This window comes from Schistosoma mansoni, chromosome 4, assembly GCF_000237925.1.
Source record: "Schistosoma mansoni strain Puerto Rico chromosome 4, complete genome".
NCBI classification, from domain to species: domain Eukaryota; kingdom Metazoa; phylum Platyhelminthes; class Trematoda; order Strigeidida; family Schistosomatidae; genus Schistosoma; species Schistosoma mansoni.
The window spans coordinates 13,279,800-13,300,779 of NC_031498.1; the positions used below are offsets into that span (position 1 = coordinate 13,279,800).

Here is a 20,980-nt window from a genome sequence, read left to right on the forward strand (position 1 = left end):
CAAAATAGGTTTTATGGTTCTATCTCCACATATGTAAGCTAAGTCAAAGTATAAGGTAATGTGCAATAAAGAAATAAATAGAAAAAACTAGAACTTTGGGACAATACTTACGGAATTACAGTTTAGAACATTATAAAGGTAAAATAACTTTTTTCTAAGCGACTTCTGTGGTTAACTCAGTGAAATAGGAAAAAATGAGGTAGTATTGAATTGATTCTAAATTTAAAATTTTAAAGTGGAAATAATACAGTATCTCAGTGTAGTATGCTACTTTTAAAAACTTCATGTCGATAGATTATTAGGGTGGCGCACTAATGATGCATTATAGCATTAGCAGTTGCCAAATGTTATTAAGCATCATAGAATTGGTAGATCATCTGCCGAAGTGATGAAACGCCCCGATTACTTGCGTATATACATTATGAATCAGATTTTAAGCCAGTCGTTTGATATAAGAAAATCCAAGAGAAACGGAATCTAAAACGAAATACTATTAAGTTGTCTATTGAGTTGGTATTCCTCAGTAACCTTATTCAGAATGGGTTCATACATGATTTGAATCAAATACGTTATATTGCCCAAATGAATAATCTAAAACATAGTTAATAACACAGAAAGTATAACTGTCTAGACTTACTTCAAGTCTCTAACATTTGTATCTTCCGTTTGAATGTGGAGCCCACGTAGTGGAAATTAGACACGGGTTGTCCGAAAAGATAGAAATCAGTGGACTGCGTAAGGTAAACTTTTGGCAAAAAAACGATTGAAGAAATGCTTTTACACTGGTAAGATTGTTAGGCTCATCCTTTCATTACATCACTAAGCCCTGTGGTTAGTAGGAAATTTTAATCGTCTGGTGACTCTGTTCATTAAAAGATTGTAGGGAACAATTGAAGTTGACCCTACTCAGAAGAACAAACGACCATTCTTCCGACAAGGAATACAATGCCTTCATATATTAAGGAAATAGGAATCTCTGAAACTGAGTATTTTTGTTTATACTTTTATCTTATGTTATCAAATGTCTCATCCGCCTACCTTCAGTTCCCAACAAACAACACTGAAACTTTGGGTAACAAGTTTTACAAACAATACTGGAAGACATAAAAAGTGGATAAGACTTAAAAGCTAGAGAAGTAAACAAAATTTATCTACACATCACTATCTTTTAAACATCCGTACAGGCTTCTTTTATTATAACATATTCAGAGAGAAGAGAATCTTTTATACGACGCAGTTGACTATGGACGACTTTAACAAACAGGTTTACCCTTGAAACCGCTGTAGGGCTTATGGTGGAGCTACATTTCGCAAGGAATGCATGAGAGATCACGAATGGTTGCAGCACTGCCCAATTGGAAGTTTGACTGCACTAGCACATTAGCAATTGGTCCGAAAGGTGGCAGGAAGTTATTTTGATGAAATAAGTTCTTAGGGTCAAAAAATTCCTTCGATAACGTTACGATACTACTTATGCATATACCCTCTCTGTACCTTTTTTGGAAATTCCCTGTCATTATATTTATTTGTGTGTACCACTATTCAAGTAAGCCTCAAAATTGGGAATGCTTTTGTGTGTTTCCGTGTAGTCGTAGGCTGCTAGGAGTTGTAGTCCAGTATCGACTGTTTTACTTGTAAATCGTTTGCCTGAGTAAAGATTCCCAAATAATGTCAAACTCAAGCTTTTGAAATGGTTTGACTCTACTTGTCCAAGACTTACCTTCAGGTTTGATGAAACTATAGATACTGTTGTCGATAAGACGAGTATGTTTGGTTTTCAAAAAATAGAAAACTAAAGTACTGAGGATACGACTAGTATTCTAACTTTACAATTAGCTACCAGTAGCACCTTCTATATTCGATCGTTCCCGGCCAAAGGAAATCAGAAGTCAGACGAGAAGCGGTAGGAAAGATGTATTTGATACGTTACCAATATATCGAGAGGCGTTCGTTCTTAACCGACTATTGAAACGTAGGAGCTGTGTCTCACGCCGAGTTACAACATGATCTGGTACGGATGCATGACCGAAAGCCTTCAGTTAAACAAGTCCACTCAAACAACGTGGTCAGCATCCAATGTCGAACATTTAGAAAGCTATTGATTTTGGGGAATTATTTACAGCTACAGTACCATGACCACTGCATAATAATATTTCATGTATAGTGGAATTGTAAAAAATTAAAATGCAGCAATACACAGGTTCCTATTTCTCAGAATATCTGAAAAGATACAGATTTGTGATTTCGGAGGATTCAGTTTCAAAAGAGTCGTTCTTTTTAATGTTTCGTGGTCAGTCAAGTTAACTCGAGGAATGAAGCGCAATATACACCAAAATATGGTTATGAAAAAGCTTAAAAGGCTACGATTCTAACATTTGATTGTTCTACTAGATTTCAGTAACAGGAATTCGAAATATGGTCCTATTCAGATGCCTAATGTTGCTAGATAGTCTTCACGAATATAACACAGACCCAACAACTAAATGGTTCAAATGGTTCAAATGGTTGAGGACGGAATAGAAGAAGCTTTCGCTTAACGGGCTTCCGTGTCTGGTAGCAGTGGATCACCAATACCTCCAGGTAAGAACCTAGGTATATGAACGATAATAGAGGAAAAAAAAGAATTTGGTAAATCATAATAATATGTTATCCTTAGTCCTGAAGAATAAGTCAAGTTTCCTCTTAAAGGACTCCTGGGAGGTCGCTCGGACTAGCTCAGTCGGCAGCAAATTCCAGCACTTGACAACTCTAACGGAGTAGAAGTTGTGTCTGCAGTCTGTTCTGCTATGTAGGGTCTCCAATTTCTGGGTGTTACCTCTTAGGTTAGTGTTATGACTAAGCTTAAGAAGTTGTTTAAGGGGATGACCAGAAGTATTAAGGATACTATAAGTCATAAGAAGATCACCTCTAAGACGCCTGTACTCTAACGGGTAAAGGTTAAGTGATTGGAGGCGCTCTTCATAAGGTTTGAATTTGAGTCCCCGAACTGATTTCGTGGCTCGACGTTGTATACGTTCCAGAGTGTCCTTATCCTTGTGGAGGGAGGAAATACTATGTTTCCGTACTCTAAATGGGGACGAATAAAACTGTTGAAGATTATATGGAAGGTTCTACCGTCAAACTGGCCAAAAATGCGCTTCAATGTTACCAGTGCAAGGTTTGCTTGAGAGGCGTTTTTGTCACAGTTTGCATACGATTTCAGGTCGTAGGGTACCAACACTCCTAAATCTTTTTCAACTTGGGAAACTTCTAGAGGGGAGTTACCTAAGTTATAACTATAGTCTGCAACATGTCTCAGATGGACTACCTTGCACTTTGAAGTGTTGAAGGTAAGTTCGTTGTCGTCTGCCCAACTTTGAAGTCGAGTCAGACCCTCCTGACGAATTAGTATATCATTATGATTACGTGTCTCTCTCCAAAGTTTCACATCATCAGCAAAAAGCAATAAGTCAGATGAAACTTGTTGAGGAAGATCGTTAATATAAATCAAGAAGAGAAGAGGTCCTAGTATTGAACCCTGGGGGACCCCACTAGGACATTCCATAGCCTGAGAGAGAGTGAAGTTAACCCTGACCTTAAAGTGTCGGTTTTCTAAATATGAAGAGAGCCAGTCAATCAAAGGGGGTTTTATACCCAATCGTCCAAGCTTCTTGATAAGACATGCATGGTTGACCCTATCAAAAGCTTTTGAGAAGTCCAGGTAGATGACGTCAACCTTCCCCTTGCGATCAAGGATGGTTGTCCATCTATCCACCGCAGTCAGAAGGTTGGTCATACAAGAATGACCTTTTCTGAAACCATGCTGTTGAGGCGAGAAGAACTTTGAGGATGATAAGTGTTCTAGTATGCCGTCGAATACTAGGGATTCCATAATTTTTGAAGGTATGGAGAGAAGGGCCACTGGTCGGTAGCTTGAGGGTTCACTGCGTTGACCTCCTTTGAAAATTGGTGTGATGTGGGCCAGCTTCCATATTTCCGGTCTTCTGATATTACTGACACCGCACATGTGTGAAGAATCTACTTGTGACTCTAAATTTGTGGACTTTCCGATGAACCTAACTTTGCTTGTTTTAATCGCTTCGATTATCCTAATTAACCAATAAGGAACAAGCACGATCAAAAACCAGTCTGGCGCCGGTTCACGAACGGACGTAAAACCATGTTGGCTTTAAGATGTATTGCGTTGTATTTGGCTTTCTGTTTATGGATATGTAAGGCTGAGGATGCTTCTTCAGCACCTGAAGTTGAAAACAAGAAAGTATGTACGTCTTAATCCTAAACTCCTTAGCCGTCATTCAATAATCCGAATATCCCCAAAAATGCTTACCTTGTACTGTTCTTTAACTCACCATCGGATATTACTGAGAGGTAACTGACTTGTTTTTTAACCCTCTCTCCAGGCTTGTAGTCTCCCAGGCACGCAAAGATGGTATGGATGACTCTATTGCGAAGTATGATGGTGTTTGGTCTGTTGAAGTGCCATATGCCAGTGCAATGGAAAATGATTATGCACTGGTTCTTAAATCCAAGGCCAAACATCACGCCGTTTCAACGAAATTGTTCAGGCCAATAAAGTTTGACACCAATGAGCTTGTTATCCAGTATGATGTCAAGTTTCAAGATGGAATCGATTGTGGTGGTGCCTACATAAAGTTGTTGAGTGCTTCACCAAATTTGGATCTGGTAAATCCTTTAAAGTCTTGTTAACTTCGTTAAGAAACAATTTAATGACAAAACCCCCTATACAATTATGTTCGGCCCTGACAAATGTGGACTAGAAAACAAAGTACTCGAAAAATAACCAATCTTCTTATTTTCAGTTCCACTTTATTTTCCGGCACAAGAATCCTAATACTGGTGTGTATGAGGAAAAACACGCTAAAAAGGTTGTTCCAGAACTGGAGTCATACTTTTCAGACAAGAAAACTCACCTTTACACATTAGGTTAGTTGAATACCCCATCATATATATTTGATGTAGTTTTACGTTCGGATAACTCATTTGAGCGGTACATCGACCAGATTAAGGTGCAAAGTGGCAGCCTACTTGATGATTTTGAGTAAGTCTATGATGTATAATTCTTTGGCATTTTCATATCTTAGTCTAAGGTGTCCTAATTTTGTCTATCTAAACCCTACGTTGGCCGTGAATACAAAACATCCACTTATCATAGATCCAAAAATACGTATAATAAGTCAGGAATGGGAACGGATAACATGCATTTAGCATATTTTTAGTACAGTTATTTCAGTTGAGTATCACTTTGCTGTTGCTGTTGCTTTCTATACTTTGATTTTTGTCTCACTAGGAACTATTTTCTGTTTGGATTTCACCACGTTTAATATCATCTCGTCTTCCCTCTTTCTATGTCAACTGGAAATGTGTTGCAACCAAGTCTCGTGTATAGTCGTCCCATGTTTTATTATGCTATGTCTGACCATCAGTAGTTATTGAAAAAGTAGGCGAAATAGTATGGTCTCATAAGACTGGGTATTTAGTTGTACGCAACTCAGAACCTGGTTTACGTATACACTGGTTTAATTTGTCACATCACAAAATCACAGCAAAGTAAAATTGTCAAGGCGAATCCCAAGGTAATAGAGGTAGTATGTGTCAGTAGTAATGGGGAAGATTAGGCATAAGTAATACGCTTCGAGACGAAAATATGAATTAATGAAATAAGTGGGAACAAAGACATTTTGTACAAGGCTACTTAGGACCTAAAGCAGGACAAAGCGAATGCATCTAACTCATTGCAATTCTGGGCCATGTCATCCAGTCTCTAACCACTGACATATATTTGTCCTGGGAAAAGAAATGCATCTCAGTCGTCCCTGTGATATTTCTTGAAGCAGTCGGAAAGTTGTATTTTGCTAACATCAAACCATTATATCCTGTGCTCATTTCAAGCAACTATTTCGATTTCATGATAGGTCGGTTCTGAAAATCAAACGAGAGCGTTATTGCTTCAACTTAGTTTGAAACTAAATGAATAGGACCCATGGACTTCTATGTGTAAAGTTCATTTTGCTTATCCTTGAAATATCTAAGACACCAATATATTTGCAAGTTGTTGGATGGTCGATCACTTTCCTGCACAATCAACGGTCTGTGTCTCATAATGAGAAAGGTGATGACTGAAGGACAAGTATCAATGTAGTTCTTCAAACAAAATAGCTATCTAAAACATCTTGAAACACGAGTTTCTAATGCCCGATTACAGATATGTTGAGAGTACCACTCGTAAATGCTGTAATCACTAATGTAAAATTAGCTGCAGATTATCGGGCAGAAATGGCAAGATTATAAATCTTCACCAATTGAAGTGACTGGAATATAACTTTCATACTCTTCTGTACTGCCTATTTGATCTTATATTACTGGTTGTCATGATAGTAGGTCCGAAGAAGTCTAAAGATGGTTGGCGAAAATTTGACATCAGTCTATGCGGTCATTGGCTGTTGTAAGCCATATCAGTATGGGAATACTACCAGATGAGAACAATTGTATGGTATGTGCTTTGCACCTTCGAAGTGCAAAGTACTTTTACAAGACTATCAGGACCCTAATCCTGCACTCACCATGGGTGGTAAGCAGATAAAAGTAGTCGAGAAGTTCGTGTATCTGGGTTATTTATTTATTTATTTAAACACATATATTGGTACAAAAGGGCACCAGATACATATGCGCCACACAAAATAATGAAAGTAGGGAGAGAAGGGATGAAAAGATAAGGCGGACTGAAATGTACAACCAGAAGACTCTTTCAGTTAAGAAAGTTAGAACCACTCTTTATGTAGAAAGTAAAAAAAGGTTGCAGCAGGATCGCCACTGGCTTCTATTCTGAGCCATATCTGATAACGTCTCTAGCCACTGTGTTGCACCATCTCTCGGACCCCAGCCAGGGAGTCGTGAAGGACCAACAGAAGCTAGCCCTTTGCAGCTTTCTTTCATGCCACGATACCATGTCATACACTGACCTCCTCTCCGCTTTTTCCAACCAGTCCCAGAGTCGGCAAATAATGCACGACGTGGAAGTCTCTGGGACAACATTCGTAAAACATGTCCAAGCCACCGAAGTCGGTGTTTCAAGATGGTGACACCAATTGAATTATCGTCTCTGCGCCCGAACACACGATGCCGAACCTCTGCATTACTAACATGGCGTTGCCACTGTATGTCAGCAATCCTTCGGAAACAACGATGATCGAACACAGAGAGACGTCTAACATCCTCAACTCGGAGAGGCCAGGTTTCACAAGCATAGAGCAAAACTGCTCTCACCGACGCGTTGTAGATCCGACCTTTTACAGCCAGACTAACATCACGAAGGCGCCAAAGATGGCCCAGATTGGCATAAGCCGCTCTGGCTTTCATTATACGTGCATCAATCTGATCACTCACGCCACCACCAGCACTTATATAGCTACCTAGATACACGAACTTCTCAACTACTTCAATCTGCTCACCATCTAGGGTGAGTACAGGATGAGAATCCTGCCAGTCTTGTAGGAGTACTTTGCACTTGGAGGATGCAAAGCACATGCCGTACCTGCGGACACTGATTGCCAACTGATTAAGTGCGGATTGCATGCCTTGGGCATTATCGCACAGTAAGACAATATCATCCGCATACTCAAGGTCGAGAAGTCGTTCTCCAGGCAACATATCTACACCGCCATTACTTACATCCGTCAGAGCTGTTTCCAGGATGTCATCAATGGCAGAGTTGAAGAGGAATGGTGAGATCGGGCAACCCTGCCTAACCCCACTGCTCGAATGAAACAAGGGAGAAAGGTGGTTGTATGCCCTCACTCTGCCTGAAGTGTTCGTATACAGGGCCTTTAAGATGTTAATGAACTTCTCAGGCACACCCTTCTTCAATAGACAATCCCAGAGAACAGTCCTGTCCAACGAATCGAAGGCAGCCCTGATATCAAGAAACACTACGATTGTTGGCCTGCGATAAGTATGACGGTGTTCTAACATTTGGCGGAGGGTGGAGATGTGATCAATGCATCCTCGACCAGAACGAAAACCAGCCTGCTCCTCGCTAGTCAGTCTTTCTCGGGTTTCAAACAACCTATGAAGAATGACAGAAGCCAATAGTTTGGACGCAATCGGAAGTAGACTTATCCCCCGATAGTTGTTACAAGAACAACGTGAACCCTTTTAAAGATAGGGACGACTATTGACTCATTCCATGATGTTAGAACACTTTCTTGCTCCCAAACCTTTGCAAGCAACACCGTCAGTTCCTTAGCCAGAAAGTCACCACCATCTTTAAAAAGAGCCAGAGGTAAGTCATCTGAGCCCGGTGATTTGTAGCGCTTCAAGAGTTGGAGTTTCTTGCGGACTTCCGCCTCGTTTGGTGGATCAGTCGTCACCGGCCATGGGGGGCAGGACAAACTGGTTGATGTTGCCGGAGCAGCAGGCCAGTTGAGCTGCCCTTCGGAAAACTCCGCCCATCGTCCAAGACGTCGAGAGATGTTAGTGATTGGCATCCCGTCATCCTCGTAGATTGTTTCACTTACACCAGACTTCTTGCCAGTGGCTCGGATGAGTTGGAAGAGCTTCCGGCAGTTACCAGATGCAGCTGCTGCCTCCATCTCATTAGCACGCTCCGACCACCAGGCTTCTCGGTCCTTACGCAAGCTTTGTCCGATTTCATTACGTAACAGCCTTCGTTTGTGGTCAAACTCACGGTCACCCGGAGTAGACCGACGGGCTTCCATCAGTTGTAAGGAGCCAGAAGAAACCCAGTGCTTATAAGCGGGACGTTTCGCGAAGCCGCAAGCGGCTTTATTCGCCTTTTCATGGCGTCGTGAAGATGCAACCAATGCTCATCTATACTTTTCGATGGGATGGTAGCTAGCCTAGAGGCTAGCTCCGCTCGATACTTACTTGCAACAGAATTTGAAGCCAGTTTACTAACATCGATCCGTTGATGGTGGTCAATCCTTCGGCCACTGAAAAGTAAGGTGAGATTGGCGCAGACCAGGGCATGATCAGACTCCAGATAGGTACTCCAAAAGGAGCGGCAGTCTTGTACACAACCACGCCAGCGGTAGCTGATCGCGATGTGATCAATCTGAGTCCAGGCTTGAGATGCAGAGGGAGGACGCCAGGTGGCACACCGGCGATGACTGTGCCGGAAGTTAGTGCTAGCCAGAAACAGGTTGCGGTCTGTGCACAGTTGCAGCAAACGGTCCCCGTTATCTGTCCTGCGACCAACAAGTCCCCATCGGCCACCTAAACGACTCTCTTCTATGCCTAGACGCCCGACCTGAGCATTCAAGTCTCCGGCTAATACTACAATATCTGTCGAACGCGCTTCCTGGAGAAAAACTGTTAACTGGTGGTAAAACTCATCCTTGATTGCATCCGGGCTGCAATCTGTCGGGGCATAGGCGGAGATGACGAAAAGACACCGTTTCTCACGCCGGTTTCTTCTCACTTTGATGGAACTTTCTAATCTAACAGCACATAACCGACTATTAATGGGGATCCAATCGATTAGTGCTGCCTCAGCCCTAGCGCTTAGTGCAACACCAACGCCTGCAAGACCAGACGAAGATGCCACAGAGTCCCCGGATAAGCGCACGTGAAACAAGCTTTTCGAAGCGACAGATGGAGAGCGAATTTGTAGTACTTCACTAGAGTCTTGAATACGGGCCTCGGATAGACAGCAAACATCAACATTAAGACTTTCTAAAGACATAGCCAGCCCCATCTGTTGTCCGATCTGCATTAGTGTGCGAACGTTGAAGGAAGCCAGCTTGAACGGCGTACGTGGTTTCAGAAAGACTGCTTCAGTATTCGTAATCGGTGGAAGCATTCACTTTCAACCAGACAGTGACTGGAGATCGTTTAGATAGGACAGAGTTTCCACCATGGGCGAGCTACTGCATAAGTTGGAAAGGAAGGATACACAATTTGGGAATAAAGGGAGTAAAAAAGCGACGTAGTAAATAATAATAATAATAATAATGGTAATAATAATAATAATAGTGTAAATTGTCTTGCTTCTAATATGAGCGAGAATAGTGTCGTCAATAGAATTCATCATTTCATTTATTTGTGTGTGGGCTGTGATACTACCCGGGTGCCCAAACCGAAGCAGGTGGTTTTCTTAGGGGGCCACACCCCGAGCCTTTGACCTAAAGGTCTGATCCACAAGGCAGTGGAGCATCGTGAGGAGATGCAGTCCCATGGTAGCCGGTGACCAACAGTTGGTTCATTCGCCATTCGTTCCAACAAGATACTGGAGCCCATATGCACCATTAGTTTGGAATCAGGGTTTTCCAACTCCCCTAGGTGAACTTTTTGTGTCCACCAACCCGGTTAAAGCGCCGGACATTCGCTTTTCGTCCTCTCACTTTCGTAAACAACACCCCCGCCACGAGAAGGCAGTGAGTAGGACTTCCCTGTCAGAGGCTATATATCCGCGTGGCCATGTGAGAGCATTTGGAGAGGGAGAGTGGACTCTCCCCGCTCTCGGCCGTACCAGGGCATTTGGGGACGTGTATCTGGGTAGCTGCATAGGTGCTGGTGGTGGCGTGAGTGATGAAATCAATTCACTTATAGTGAAAGCCAGTGCAGCTTATGATAATCTGGGCCATCTTTGAGGCATTCGTGATGTTTGTCTGTCTGTAAAAGGTCGGATCTATGCTCTATGCTTGTGAAACCTGGCCTCTCCGAGTTGAGGATGTTAGACGACTCTGTGTTTGATCGTCGTTGTCTCTGAAGGGTTGCTGACATCTAGTGGCAACACCATGTTATTAATGCAGAGATTCGGCATCATGTGTTCGGGCATAGCAATGACAATTCAGTTGGTGTCACTATCTTGAAACATCGACTTTGGTGGCTTGGACATGTTCTAGGAATGTCGTCCCAGAGAATTCCTCGTCGTTCATTATTTGCCGACGCTGGGACTGATTGGAAAAGCAGGGAGGTGGTCAGTGTATGACATGGTATCGTGGTATGGAAGAAAGTTGTACAGGACTGGTTTCCGTTGGTCCTTCACGACTCCCTAGTGATGGTGCGACACAGTAACTACAGACGTTATCAGATATATTTATTATTTACTTGAACACATAAATATTGGTACAGTGGAGGCACAAAATACATATGTGCCACACCAGTCACTCGATTCGTGTGTATGCTATGATGCTACCCGGGTGCCCAGACCGAAGCAGGTGGTTTTCTTAGGGGGGGGGAAACCCAGAACCTTCGACCTAAAGGTCTGGTCCACAAGGCAGTGGAGCAACGGGAGGAGATGAAGTCCCATGGTAGCCAGTGATCAACAATTAGTTCACACGCGATTGGTTCCTTCAGGATCCTGGAACCCATGTGCACCATTGGTTTGGAACCAGGGTTTTCCAACTCCCTAGGTACACCCTGCGTATCTACCAACTCGGTTAAAGCGTCGGACATTCGCTTTTCTTCCTTCCAATTTCGTAAACAACACCCCTGCCACGAGAGGGCAATGAGTAGGACTTCCCTGGTATTGGTCATGTGGCCATGTGAGAGCATTTGGAGAGGGAGAGCGGACTCTCCCCACTCTCGGCCGTACCAGGGCATTTGGGGGCTATCAGATATGGCTCAGAATAGAAGCCAGTGGTGATCCTTTATTTTACTTTCTGCATAAAAATTCGAAGTAACTTCTTTAACTGGAAGAATTGTTTATGGTTGTACCTTTGCTAACTGAACTGCTTCTGCCATTATTTTCATCTCGTTATCATACACTAATTTCTGTTCGTTATTGGTCCCCTTTTTCTTATACTCACCTTACATTCTCTATCTCTTCACATTCCCATTGCTATTCTGTGGTGCATATGTATTTGGTTCTCCTTTATAACAATATTTATGTGTTCAAATGAAATAAATAGATAAGATGGTATTACTCATGATCAGTTTTCAGAGATAGCGAAACTAGTTACAGTTACATTCCTCCTATCATTTCCTCTGAATCTTAAAACAGTGACTAGCTTTTACGAAGTTGGAAGGTTAAATGTTAAATGTAAAGTATATTAAAATGAATGAAATTAGGTTTCTGATTGTAATACATTCATTCCATCTCATTTGATTGTGTAGATGTATTTTTCGAGTTCTGCACAATACAGTGTATTACGTTATCAAATTTAGTTGGCCATTAACAGAGTGACTTAAATATTAACCTATTTCCAACTCAAAAAACTTAGATTATTAGCTATATTACTCAATAAATATATGCTTGTATAAACTATGTAATCGACATTAAAACGTTGTACTCAGAGAGACTTACAAGAATTATCAAATTGTGTTTGGTGTTATTACTCTGAAGACTGGCTAAAGAGTATGCACAGGCGAATTAGTCTTAAAACTTGAATCCCGATAAATGCTTTTATTCCGGTTGCCACACATGAATGAAAATGCCAAGATACTAGTGTCTTTGATCCTAAAAACTGAACGTTTCGAAAGAAAATACAAAGCAATTAGCAATATTAAAGCTTAAAATCCTAATAAATGTAAATAAAGGGTACGTTCACGCTGCCTCACTTGTTTTTGAGATGTAACACTTGGAGTTTCCAAGTGTAAACAAAAACCATTTAATGGACCCGAACTAGAAATTCAAATGGAACTCATTAACACATGTATAAACCAGTTCAGTCGATATCGCTTTAGTTTTACCCAGTTGAAGTTTTCCCAACACCCCAAATCTATACTCATCGATATTCAGTAATTCCATTATATCCAGCAATGTTTCGTTGATGCATATGATCAAACGCAAGCGAATTATGCTTATCTTTCATCTTCAAATACTTACATAATATGTAATCGGAAGATAAATAGCTTCATACCACTATTATTACTGCCATACTAATATTTGAGTTTGTTACCCGTCTTGAGACAGAGTGCCGGCCGACTCTGTCCTAGGCCTTCCAGTTGGTATCATATAGTATTCATGATCTTGTTGTCTATCTCCAGTTCTCGGAGCAGTGCGTTCATTAGTCCGGCTCTTTTCTTTTTGCCTAAAGAATAGCCAGTTAGATCCAGCCCTGCGATCCAGTTTGGTGGTTTCTGTGAAAAAGTCTTATTCACCCCTAACGTTTTTTCCTAACTTCATAACTAGCAGTTGGTTTATTCTCTTTCGGAGTAGGTTATTGTTGGTAGCATTTAGACAATGGATCTAGAGTCTTATTCAGGTAGTTAGTGAAGGGCTTTACCTTTTGGTAGTATAAACACTTCAATTCAAAGCTCGAATTAACAGATCGGAGAGCCCCTTTTATTTCCTTGCTGAGATTTCCTCAGGGATCTGTTCAGCAGCGCTGATTAAAATCTCAAGAAAATGAGTTTCCAGCAGCCTTTAACAGAAAGGAGTACTTAATTAACACTGCATTTACAAAATGAAAAGCAAATCTCAAAAGTCCTTGATTAATTTAAGGATTTTCGAAAAACTATTTTGTAATCGCTTTACAGAACAGGATTGTTATTTCTGCATATTTCAAGTCTGTAAGTGCATTGGCAGGAGATAAATTACTGAAAACACAGATAAAGTGTTATTTCCTAGACAGTATGATGAAATCTTGTGTGCACTAATATCAATATGTTACAACGCCCAAAGAAATGAAAACGTTATCATTAGAAGTACATCATTAGTGTAAATGCTGGTCTTAGTAGTTCTACAAAACAAACTTCTTGATTGATGTTATTATCTCGTTTCGGATTCACTAAATTTATATGGCAAATCGGTATTGGCACAAGCAGTTAATATATACATTATACTATGTATATACATCCCATCTTATTAGTGGACATGTGTCACCATTATAACTTGATCTTCCCTCCTTAGAAAGCATGTTCTTAGCATAGTCTCACTTATTTGGTTTTTAGAATCGGTTGGACAGTTTTTTTTCAAATTTATTTCCTGATGAATTTTGATTAACATCTTAAGATAACCAGAGCATCGGTTTCGTGTAATATTTTTCCTCACACAAATCCACTAAACGTAAATAATCTTATTTTAGTCCTCCAGTTAATCCTCCCAAAGAAATTGATGATCCTGAGGATAAAAAACCAAGTGATTGGGATGAAAGAGAAAAGATTGTCGATACAAATGCCAAGAAGCCGGATGACTGGGATGAAAATGCTCCCGCAACTATCGAAGATGAGAGTGCCGTAAAACCATCTGGGTGGCTTGATGATGAACCAGAGATGATTCCAGACCCTGCTGCAGTACCTCCAAAAGACTGGTGAGTTTTTTCATTTTTATCCCAATCCACGACTAGATAGACAAATTCTTTTCTTAACGCTAAGACAAAATGACATCTAAAAGGAGCAGAACTGGTAGTTTCCAGTTTCTTGATATAAAGGTTTTATACATCATTTATGTAGACGGTTACCGATTGTTTTATACCATATATTACAACTATCTGTTCAATGTAATAAATGTTACTAGTAGTGAGCCAATATTCAATGACAAAATTGATTCTAAGTAGTTAGGTTGTTTTATGTATGACGAAACCATGTTCACGTTTATAGTATGGTCAGCAAATTTAAAGAGCCTTGCACTTTGTTTAGTCAACTTAACCAGTTGGAATTACTAATCCTCAAGCTGAAGGGGTATATATTGATGTATAACGTACGAGATCCTAAGCTCCTAACTTTGGAATTTAGGAGTTTAATTAATTATATATTCCTCCTTATAGAGTAAATGAGAAACTTGAAGAAAACACCTGCTGAACTCATTACACTTGCCCAACTCAGTTGATATTCCCTCCATCTATTTCTTATCCTGTTGATTCACTCTGTACCAGTATAAGCTGTTGTAACTTGAACTGATAAACATTGGTGCTAAGTTTTACGTTGTCGATTACAGTACGGTTGGAAAACTGGGATGAGTAGCGCTTATGAAATTAGAAAGATTTTAAGTAGTAACTTCGTTATTTCTTGTTTCCGAACTTCTGAAAGCCCTCCATTTTTGTGTTAATATTAGTTTTGTACCCGAGTCACACTGTTCTCTTGAAGTCCAGTAAATAGTGTCATAGTGTGGACACAAAAGTGACTAACCATTAGTATAGTATTAGTTTAGTTACTCAAAATCACTCAATTAATCTCCACTTCATTGACAACCCTAACCTCAGGGCTTTTTATTACCTGTAAAACACATTTAAGACTTGTTTCCGTTCCAGGTATTCAGGTATTTAGAGACATCAAACATTTTTTCAGATAATTTTAACAGAAAAGTACAGATCTTCATTGAACTTATCTACTCTTGTTCCTTCGACATAGCATCTGTTTTTGTTTTAGTAGGATGTCTAGTAACTGGAACGATTCCAGTGCTGTACTAGGTCATGCTTTTTCTAATCTGTTGTTACTGTCTTACTTAAGGCTGTAACTAACGCCCACTGTCAGTTATTCCTGATATATATATATATATATATATATATATATATATATACTCAGCGTATTTAATTTATTAAAGCTATTAGCGTGAATGCAAGTAAATTAACCGTTTCAATTGTTTTAAGTTATTTATTTAATTTTTTAGGGATCGTGAAATGGATGGTGAGTGGGTTGCACCACAAATAAATAATCCTAAATGTGCTAGTGCACCTGGGTGCGGTAAATGGCATCGACCAATTATACCAAATCCAAAATACAAGGGCAAATGGTCTGCTCCAATGATTCCTAATCCAAATTATAAGGGTATTTGGACACCAAGGAAAATTCCGAACCCTCATTATTTTGAAGAAAAGGATCCATTCAAGAGCTTAGCTGAAGTGGTAGGTGATGCACTTAGTTTAAGTTGTATTATATGATGATTGTTGCATGTATCGTTTTATGTCATTCGAATGTATAAGACGTATAATGTGTTTTTGTTTTAATGATTTGATTTTGCAATAATCTTATGGGTCTTTTGTCGTATTATTTTTATATCAACCTCATTGTCACCAGGTAAACTCGTTTTGTATCTAGTGTCAATAAAAACAATGGCTATTGAAGTAATGGGTGGCTGTATGAGTTTAGAACTGTTTCTACACAAACAGGCGAACTAATAGGTTGATTTTGTTTATTCCTTTTAAATTGTACTTCTCAGGTTTAGATTTCTATAGCATTCCACACTTTTTCCGATTTTGTGTTTCTCGTCTTGTCAGTTTTCTCTTAGTGTGCTAATTTAAAGTGTCACCACTTGGATCGGTAAACATTCGTCCCAACCTCTACCTTGATAATGATTAGATAGATCCTGGAAACTTCATAACAAAGTCTTATATGATGTTTCTATACTCCCTACAAACTCTGCAACTCATCTCGTTAAGTATTTTTCTAGTTTGATGTGATAATAGTTGACCGTCAAAATATAACGCCAAAATCATTTTCTACAAATTCATCTGCTTACGGTAAAAACGATTTCACCTAACTTGACAGTGTTATACATTGTTGGTTCCTAGCTTCCTTTTTCCTTTTATGAGATTTATAACAGCAAATATAAAATCAAATACTCACGAGTGAATAACATTCACTCTTACAACTCCATAGTTCTTTTCTTCTCGATGTAAGCTGTCCATAGAGTTAGATTATCAATAATCACACTAATCAATACATTATTGGTTTGATAACTGTAACGATGGTTTTGCTTTTGTATAAACATGTAAAAAAACCTGCTTATTGGGTGATGTGGAATTGATTTTTTTCATTCTTGATGTGTTACACCTTCCTGAAGTTAAAGTGTTGAAGACTTGATACATACATAACGTTTATGTTTTATTATCGGATTTTTGTGTATTAAATATTTTTGTTGTTTAGTCGCACAGTCAGTTTCTTATGTCTCTATGAATGATGCCATTGTTCTCATCGTTACTTTTTATGATCTTGTTTGTGTTTCTGGTGACTATATTTATTGTCCCATAGTATGGAGTAGTATATTGTTGGATGTCTTTTTGAGATTATAATCTAGCAACATACAGCTTTTACTGGAGTCGGTGATGTGAAATCAACAACTTGTATCCCTCGCATCCTACTTTCCCAAACCTTGTTGGCAATTCGGTTCTCAGTTTTCTCGTGACCACTTTCTTGTTTTCGTTTTTTAGCAATGCTATAGCTTGTAAATTATTGTTGCTAAGTTGTTTGTTATATGTACGTTCACATTTAACTATTTCAAATGTCTGTTAAATTAACAAATAATATATGTTTGTTGTGGTCCAAAAATTTATTTATATTCATAATTCAATTACCTTAACTTTATTCCTAGAACGCAATAGGTCTAGAATTATGGTCAATGACTGACGGCATTGCTTTTGACAACTTCTTGATTGTTGACTCAAAGCGTGCGGCTGATGAATTTGCTCAAGAAACATGGGCAATTAAAAAGGAAGCTGAAAGATTAGCTGATCCGAAAGCAGTAAGTCCTGTTCGTTTTGAATATTGGAGTTTCCTTTTCTGCTTTAGAGATAAACTGTTATAACTTGTGATCGAGTGGATGCCCTGTTAACGTATGACGTGATAAGACCGTCAATCAGAGGGCAGCAAATTATCGATTGGAACAGTGACACACGAAAACCGTACGAGCAGTCTAGAGTACGTATCGGTCTTGCTTTCTGCCTAGCCCAGCCAGTTAAGCCCAGAACACCGATAACAGCCTCTGCGGTATGAATCATTGTATTTCAAACATACTGAGTTTATATACCAAACAGTCTGATCACATCGTACCAATAAAATAGAAAATAACATTTGTACAAGATTTAGGCAAATGTGGCTGTGAATGTGGGAGGCAGTAATTAATAGACTAGGGATAACTCAAGAATGATAAATCGTATAATAATAGTTTATAGTTCAAAATATAGCTCATGACAAGGGGAACATGAATATGAATAGTTAAGTTATTTAGCAATTATACGATAAAAAATATATGCATAATATTGGTCCATAAATGGATCCCAAAATTACCATTCACTATTGTTATCGGGACATACCATAAACGTAGCTAGATTTTAGGTAATCTGCCTGAATATTTTATAGTATTATCATTAAGATAAGGTAATACAACTCAGTTAATAATTATTAAATCTTTTGTTCTTATCTTTGAACTACACTTATTATGTAAAGGTCTATTTATTCTGTTTGACAATGTGAAGCTGCGTTTATGTTTTCCGTTTTCTGGATCTTCCCCCACCGTCACAGCTGTACTATCCCAGCTTGTAAATCAATTCCATATATGATATTGTTCATCAGCCATCTTGTTTTCTGATTGTACTGCATCATTAGTAATAATTCAAACGTCTTTTATCAGTTTGTAGAGATTCTATGCCACTGATTGAATTCTTTTTGTTTTCATTTATCGACCATTTGTTTTTCATTTACAGCAAAGCGTTGTGGATGCTATACGAGAAACCTATAATGAGAAACCTTGGCTTATCTTTGTAGTTGGCCTTGTTTGTACATTACCCATTATTTTATGCTGCATCTACATGTGCCGGTCACCATCCAAACAACACGATATTGGTATGCGCAAGAAGACTGATACATCCACACCAGACGACTCTCATCTACATGTTGGTGAAAGAAATGCAGAAACTGAAGAATTAGAAGAGTCTGGCGAAGAAGATATCGTTCAAGTTTCTAAAGGCTCCGGCGATGAATCAACCGCAAATAAAACAGGGAGCAGCAGAGATAACTCGGCAGAGGAAACTCCTGATGAATCTGGAGAAACCGAGGTATAGTATATTAAGTTAATCGTTATTATTAAATGACCTCAGTGTAGTGGTTCCTTTAAAATTGGTAAACTGTTTATGTAGATTGGTTAATAGTTATTCAAGTTACTTTAAGTTTCATGTTTATTTTATTAAGTTTATATTATCCATTTCAGAAAGCTTCGGCTGCAAAACAGTCTATTAGAAAACGACGTTCACGAAAAGAATAAACTTACTCCCTTGGATTTCATTCCTGAAACATTTGTTCGTATAGCTTATTTAATCCTAAACCTTACAAGCGTGTTTTCTTTGGATTGGTGAGATCGTAATTATCATCTCTCCCGTCATGTTATTTGTTACTGTAGTTTTGTGTCTCTTTTGTGGAGACGGTTCATGTCTGTCTATCTACTTACTGTGACCTTCGATATATGTAGATGTTGAATTGGCACTACATTTTGTTTCCATTTTATAGTTTTGAAAATTTTGTTTCTTATTGTCATCTCGTTTCAACCCAGTGTTTCTTGCTTACGAGTATATTTTACTTCATTTTCATTTGAAGTCGACGTTTGTGTTTTACGATCAAAAATTTTCATTTTGTGAATAAAATCATTCTCTACATATTCTATATTTTGATATGCCCAAGTAGAAAAAATGCCTATCATTAGTCTGTCTATGTAATTTAACAAACTCGTATCCAATTTTTATAAAAAGCACACCATTCGGTTCTTTGAAATTCAAATTCACCTTATTTGCGATTGAGATCATGTAGTTCACATGTGCTAAGTAAGATAATCAACTTGATCAAAAATCATACAGGCACCTTGGCTTTATGATATCTAATTGGATTTCTGTATTCTCAATCTTAACCTGAGTGTTCAGAACACAAACAACTTTGTTGTTGTATATCGCGAACAATATGAAATGAATTTTTACTGGCGTTTTTAGTGGAGAATATTCTATTTCGTCTCATCATTGCTAAGGCAAATAACGGGAATAACGTCTAGTTTCGCTAGCACTTTTAATGATCCACTAACTAGACCGTGTAAGAACTCAAATTCTCCGTTAGTATGATTTACATTTTATCCTTTTAAACAGATTTCTTGGATCGTGCTGTTAAAAATCCCATTTAGCAGTGGTCACAAGGTTTTTTCTGTGGTTTAACGATGTGTATTGTGATTCAGAGTATACTGAGTCAAATACTTCTTATTCCCATTTATTGGTTTTTATCGAAGTTCGTCTTATTTAGACAGTTGAGACGTCTTTGTTAGGTAATTTAAAAAGGGTGTATATCAACAGACAAATCTTTTGAATAAAATCGAAATGCAATAAGACCAGCTAGTATGATCTTACCAGCTACTTTGGGCTCAACTAAAACAACGTCAAAGGGCGTTGTGTTGATTACGAAACCTGATTCCCTTGACGTTAAGTGGTGAGTTATACTCTTTATTGAGTCACCCTGACCTTTGGAAATGCGGTTACTACCTGCTTTAAATGATCTTTGTACTATCTCATTTCCTACCAATCACGTATGTTACCTTCCCGAGCATGGGATTCACCTTTCGACTAACCAGTCGTTCCTCAAATTTATTAACCTTACCTGTACAAAGGACTTATATTTGCTTCTGAGCACGATAATTTCACAACAGATATCTCAACCTTTAGTTTTGTTAGTGTTAGTAACTTTCTCACGAAACTAAGTCTGAATTATCACAACTGTTTCAGTGTCCAGATGGGTTAAATTCTTGCAGGGAGTTTGAGTGAACGAACCAATTTTGTCACGCGAAGTAGTGTCGTCAGCATGTATTCTATAATAGTGTATGTGATCGCACGTACTAAAGCCACCTCTTCCGCGGGTCTAAATTAACTCTATTGTCATAAATCGGTCTTACTCAGGTGTTCATAACTACACCATTTGTAATATCATTATTCTCATCCACGGGATGTGTACACAGCACGTTATGTTTTAGGAAATCAATTCATATGTAATACCTAGTTAGCCTATTTATTGTGGGCACTCAAACTACCCTTTAAAATTTGATTGTCAAAAAGCAATCCTAATTTCCACTAAGTAAAATGATCAATACACGTGTGATATTATTTTCCTTAAAGATTATTAAAGTTTACTTTGAGTTTGATCGAGTTCATCTCAATTGGATATGTTTGATCAGTTATTAAACTAAGTGGTTGTCTAGTGAGTTGATCATTGATTTTAATGAACAGGGTTTAAAACAAATAGGTTAACCAGTTTACAAAAAGCTTATTTTATCCCATTACTCTAAAACATGGAAGTAATTCATTGGATAAAATAT

General features: G+C 38.8%; 1 protein-coding gene across 1 annotated transcript; it reads left to right on the forward strand.

The window, feature by feature from the left end:
* Positions 1 to 4,109: 4,109 nt before the first annotated feature.
* Smp_043150 (putative smirv1 protein) lies at positions 4,110 to 19,291 on the forward strand. Its single transcript, XM_018796881.1, has 11 exons — positions 4,110 to 4,258; positions 4,289 to 4,368; positions 4,401 to 4,683; positions 4,718 to 4,786; positions 4,821 to 4,944; positions 4,981 to 5,059; positions 14,010 to 14,234; positions 15,533 to 15,767; positions 17,234 to 17,383; positions 18,345 to 18,695; positions 18,848 to 19,291. The coding sequence occupies exons 1-11, from the start codon at positions 4,160 to 4,162 to the stop codon at positions 18,899 to 18,901; spliced, it is 1,749 nt and encodes a 582-aa protein (XP_018651978.1). The 5' UTR covers positions 4,110 to 4,159; the 3' UTR covers positions 18,902 to 19,291.
* Positions 19,292 to 20,980: the final 1,689 nt, after the last annotated feature.

What these genes read in the sequence shown, in the direction of transcription:
- Smp_043150 (XM_018796881.1), top strand. Translation starts at nt 4,160, where the DNA reads ATGTTGGCTTTAAGATGTATTGCGTTGTATTTGGCTTTCTGTTTATGG. An exon ending in CTGAAGTTGAAAACAAGAAA is followed by an intron (nt 4,259 to 4,288) that starts GTATGTACGTCT and finishes TAAACTCCTTAG; the next exon opens with CCGTCATTCAATAATCCGAA. An exon ending in AGCCTACTTGATGATTTTGA is followed by an intron (nt 5,060 to 14,009) that starts GTAAGTCTATGA and finishes ATCTTATTTTAG; the next exon opens with TCCTCCAGTTAATCCTCCCA.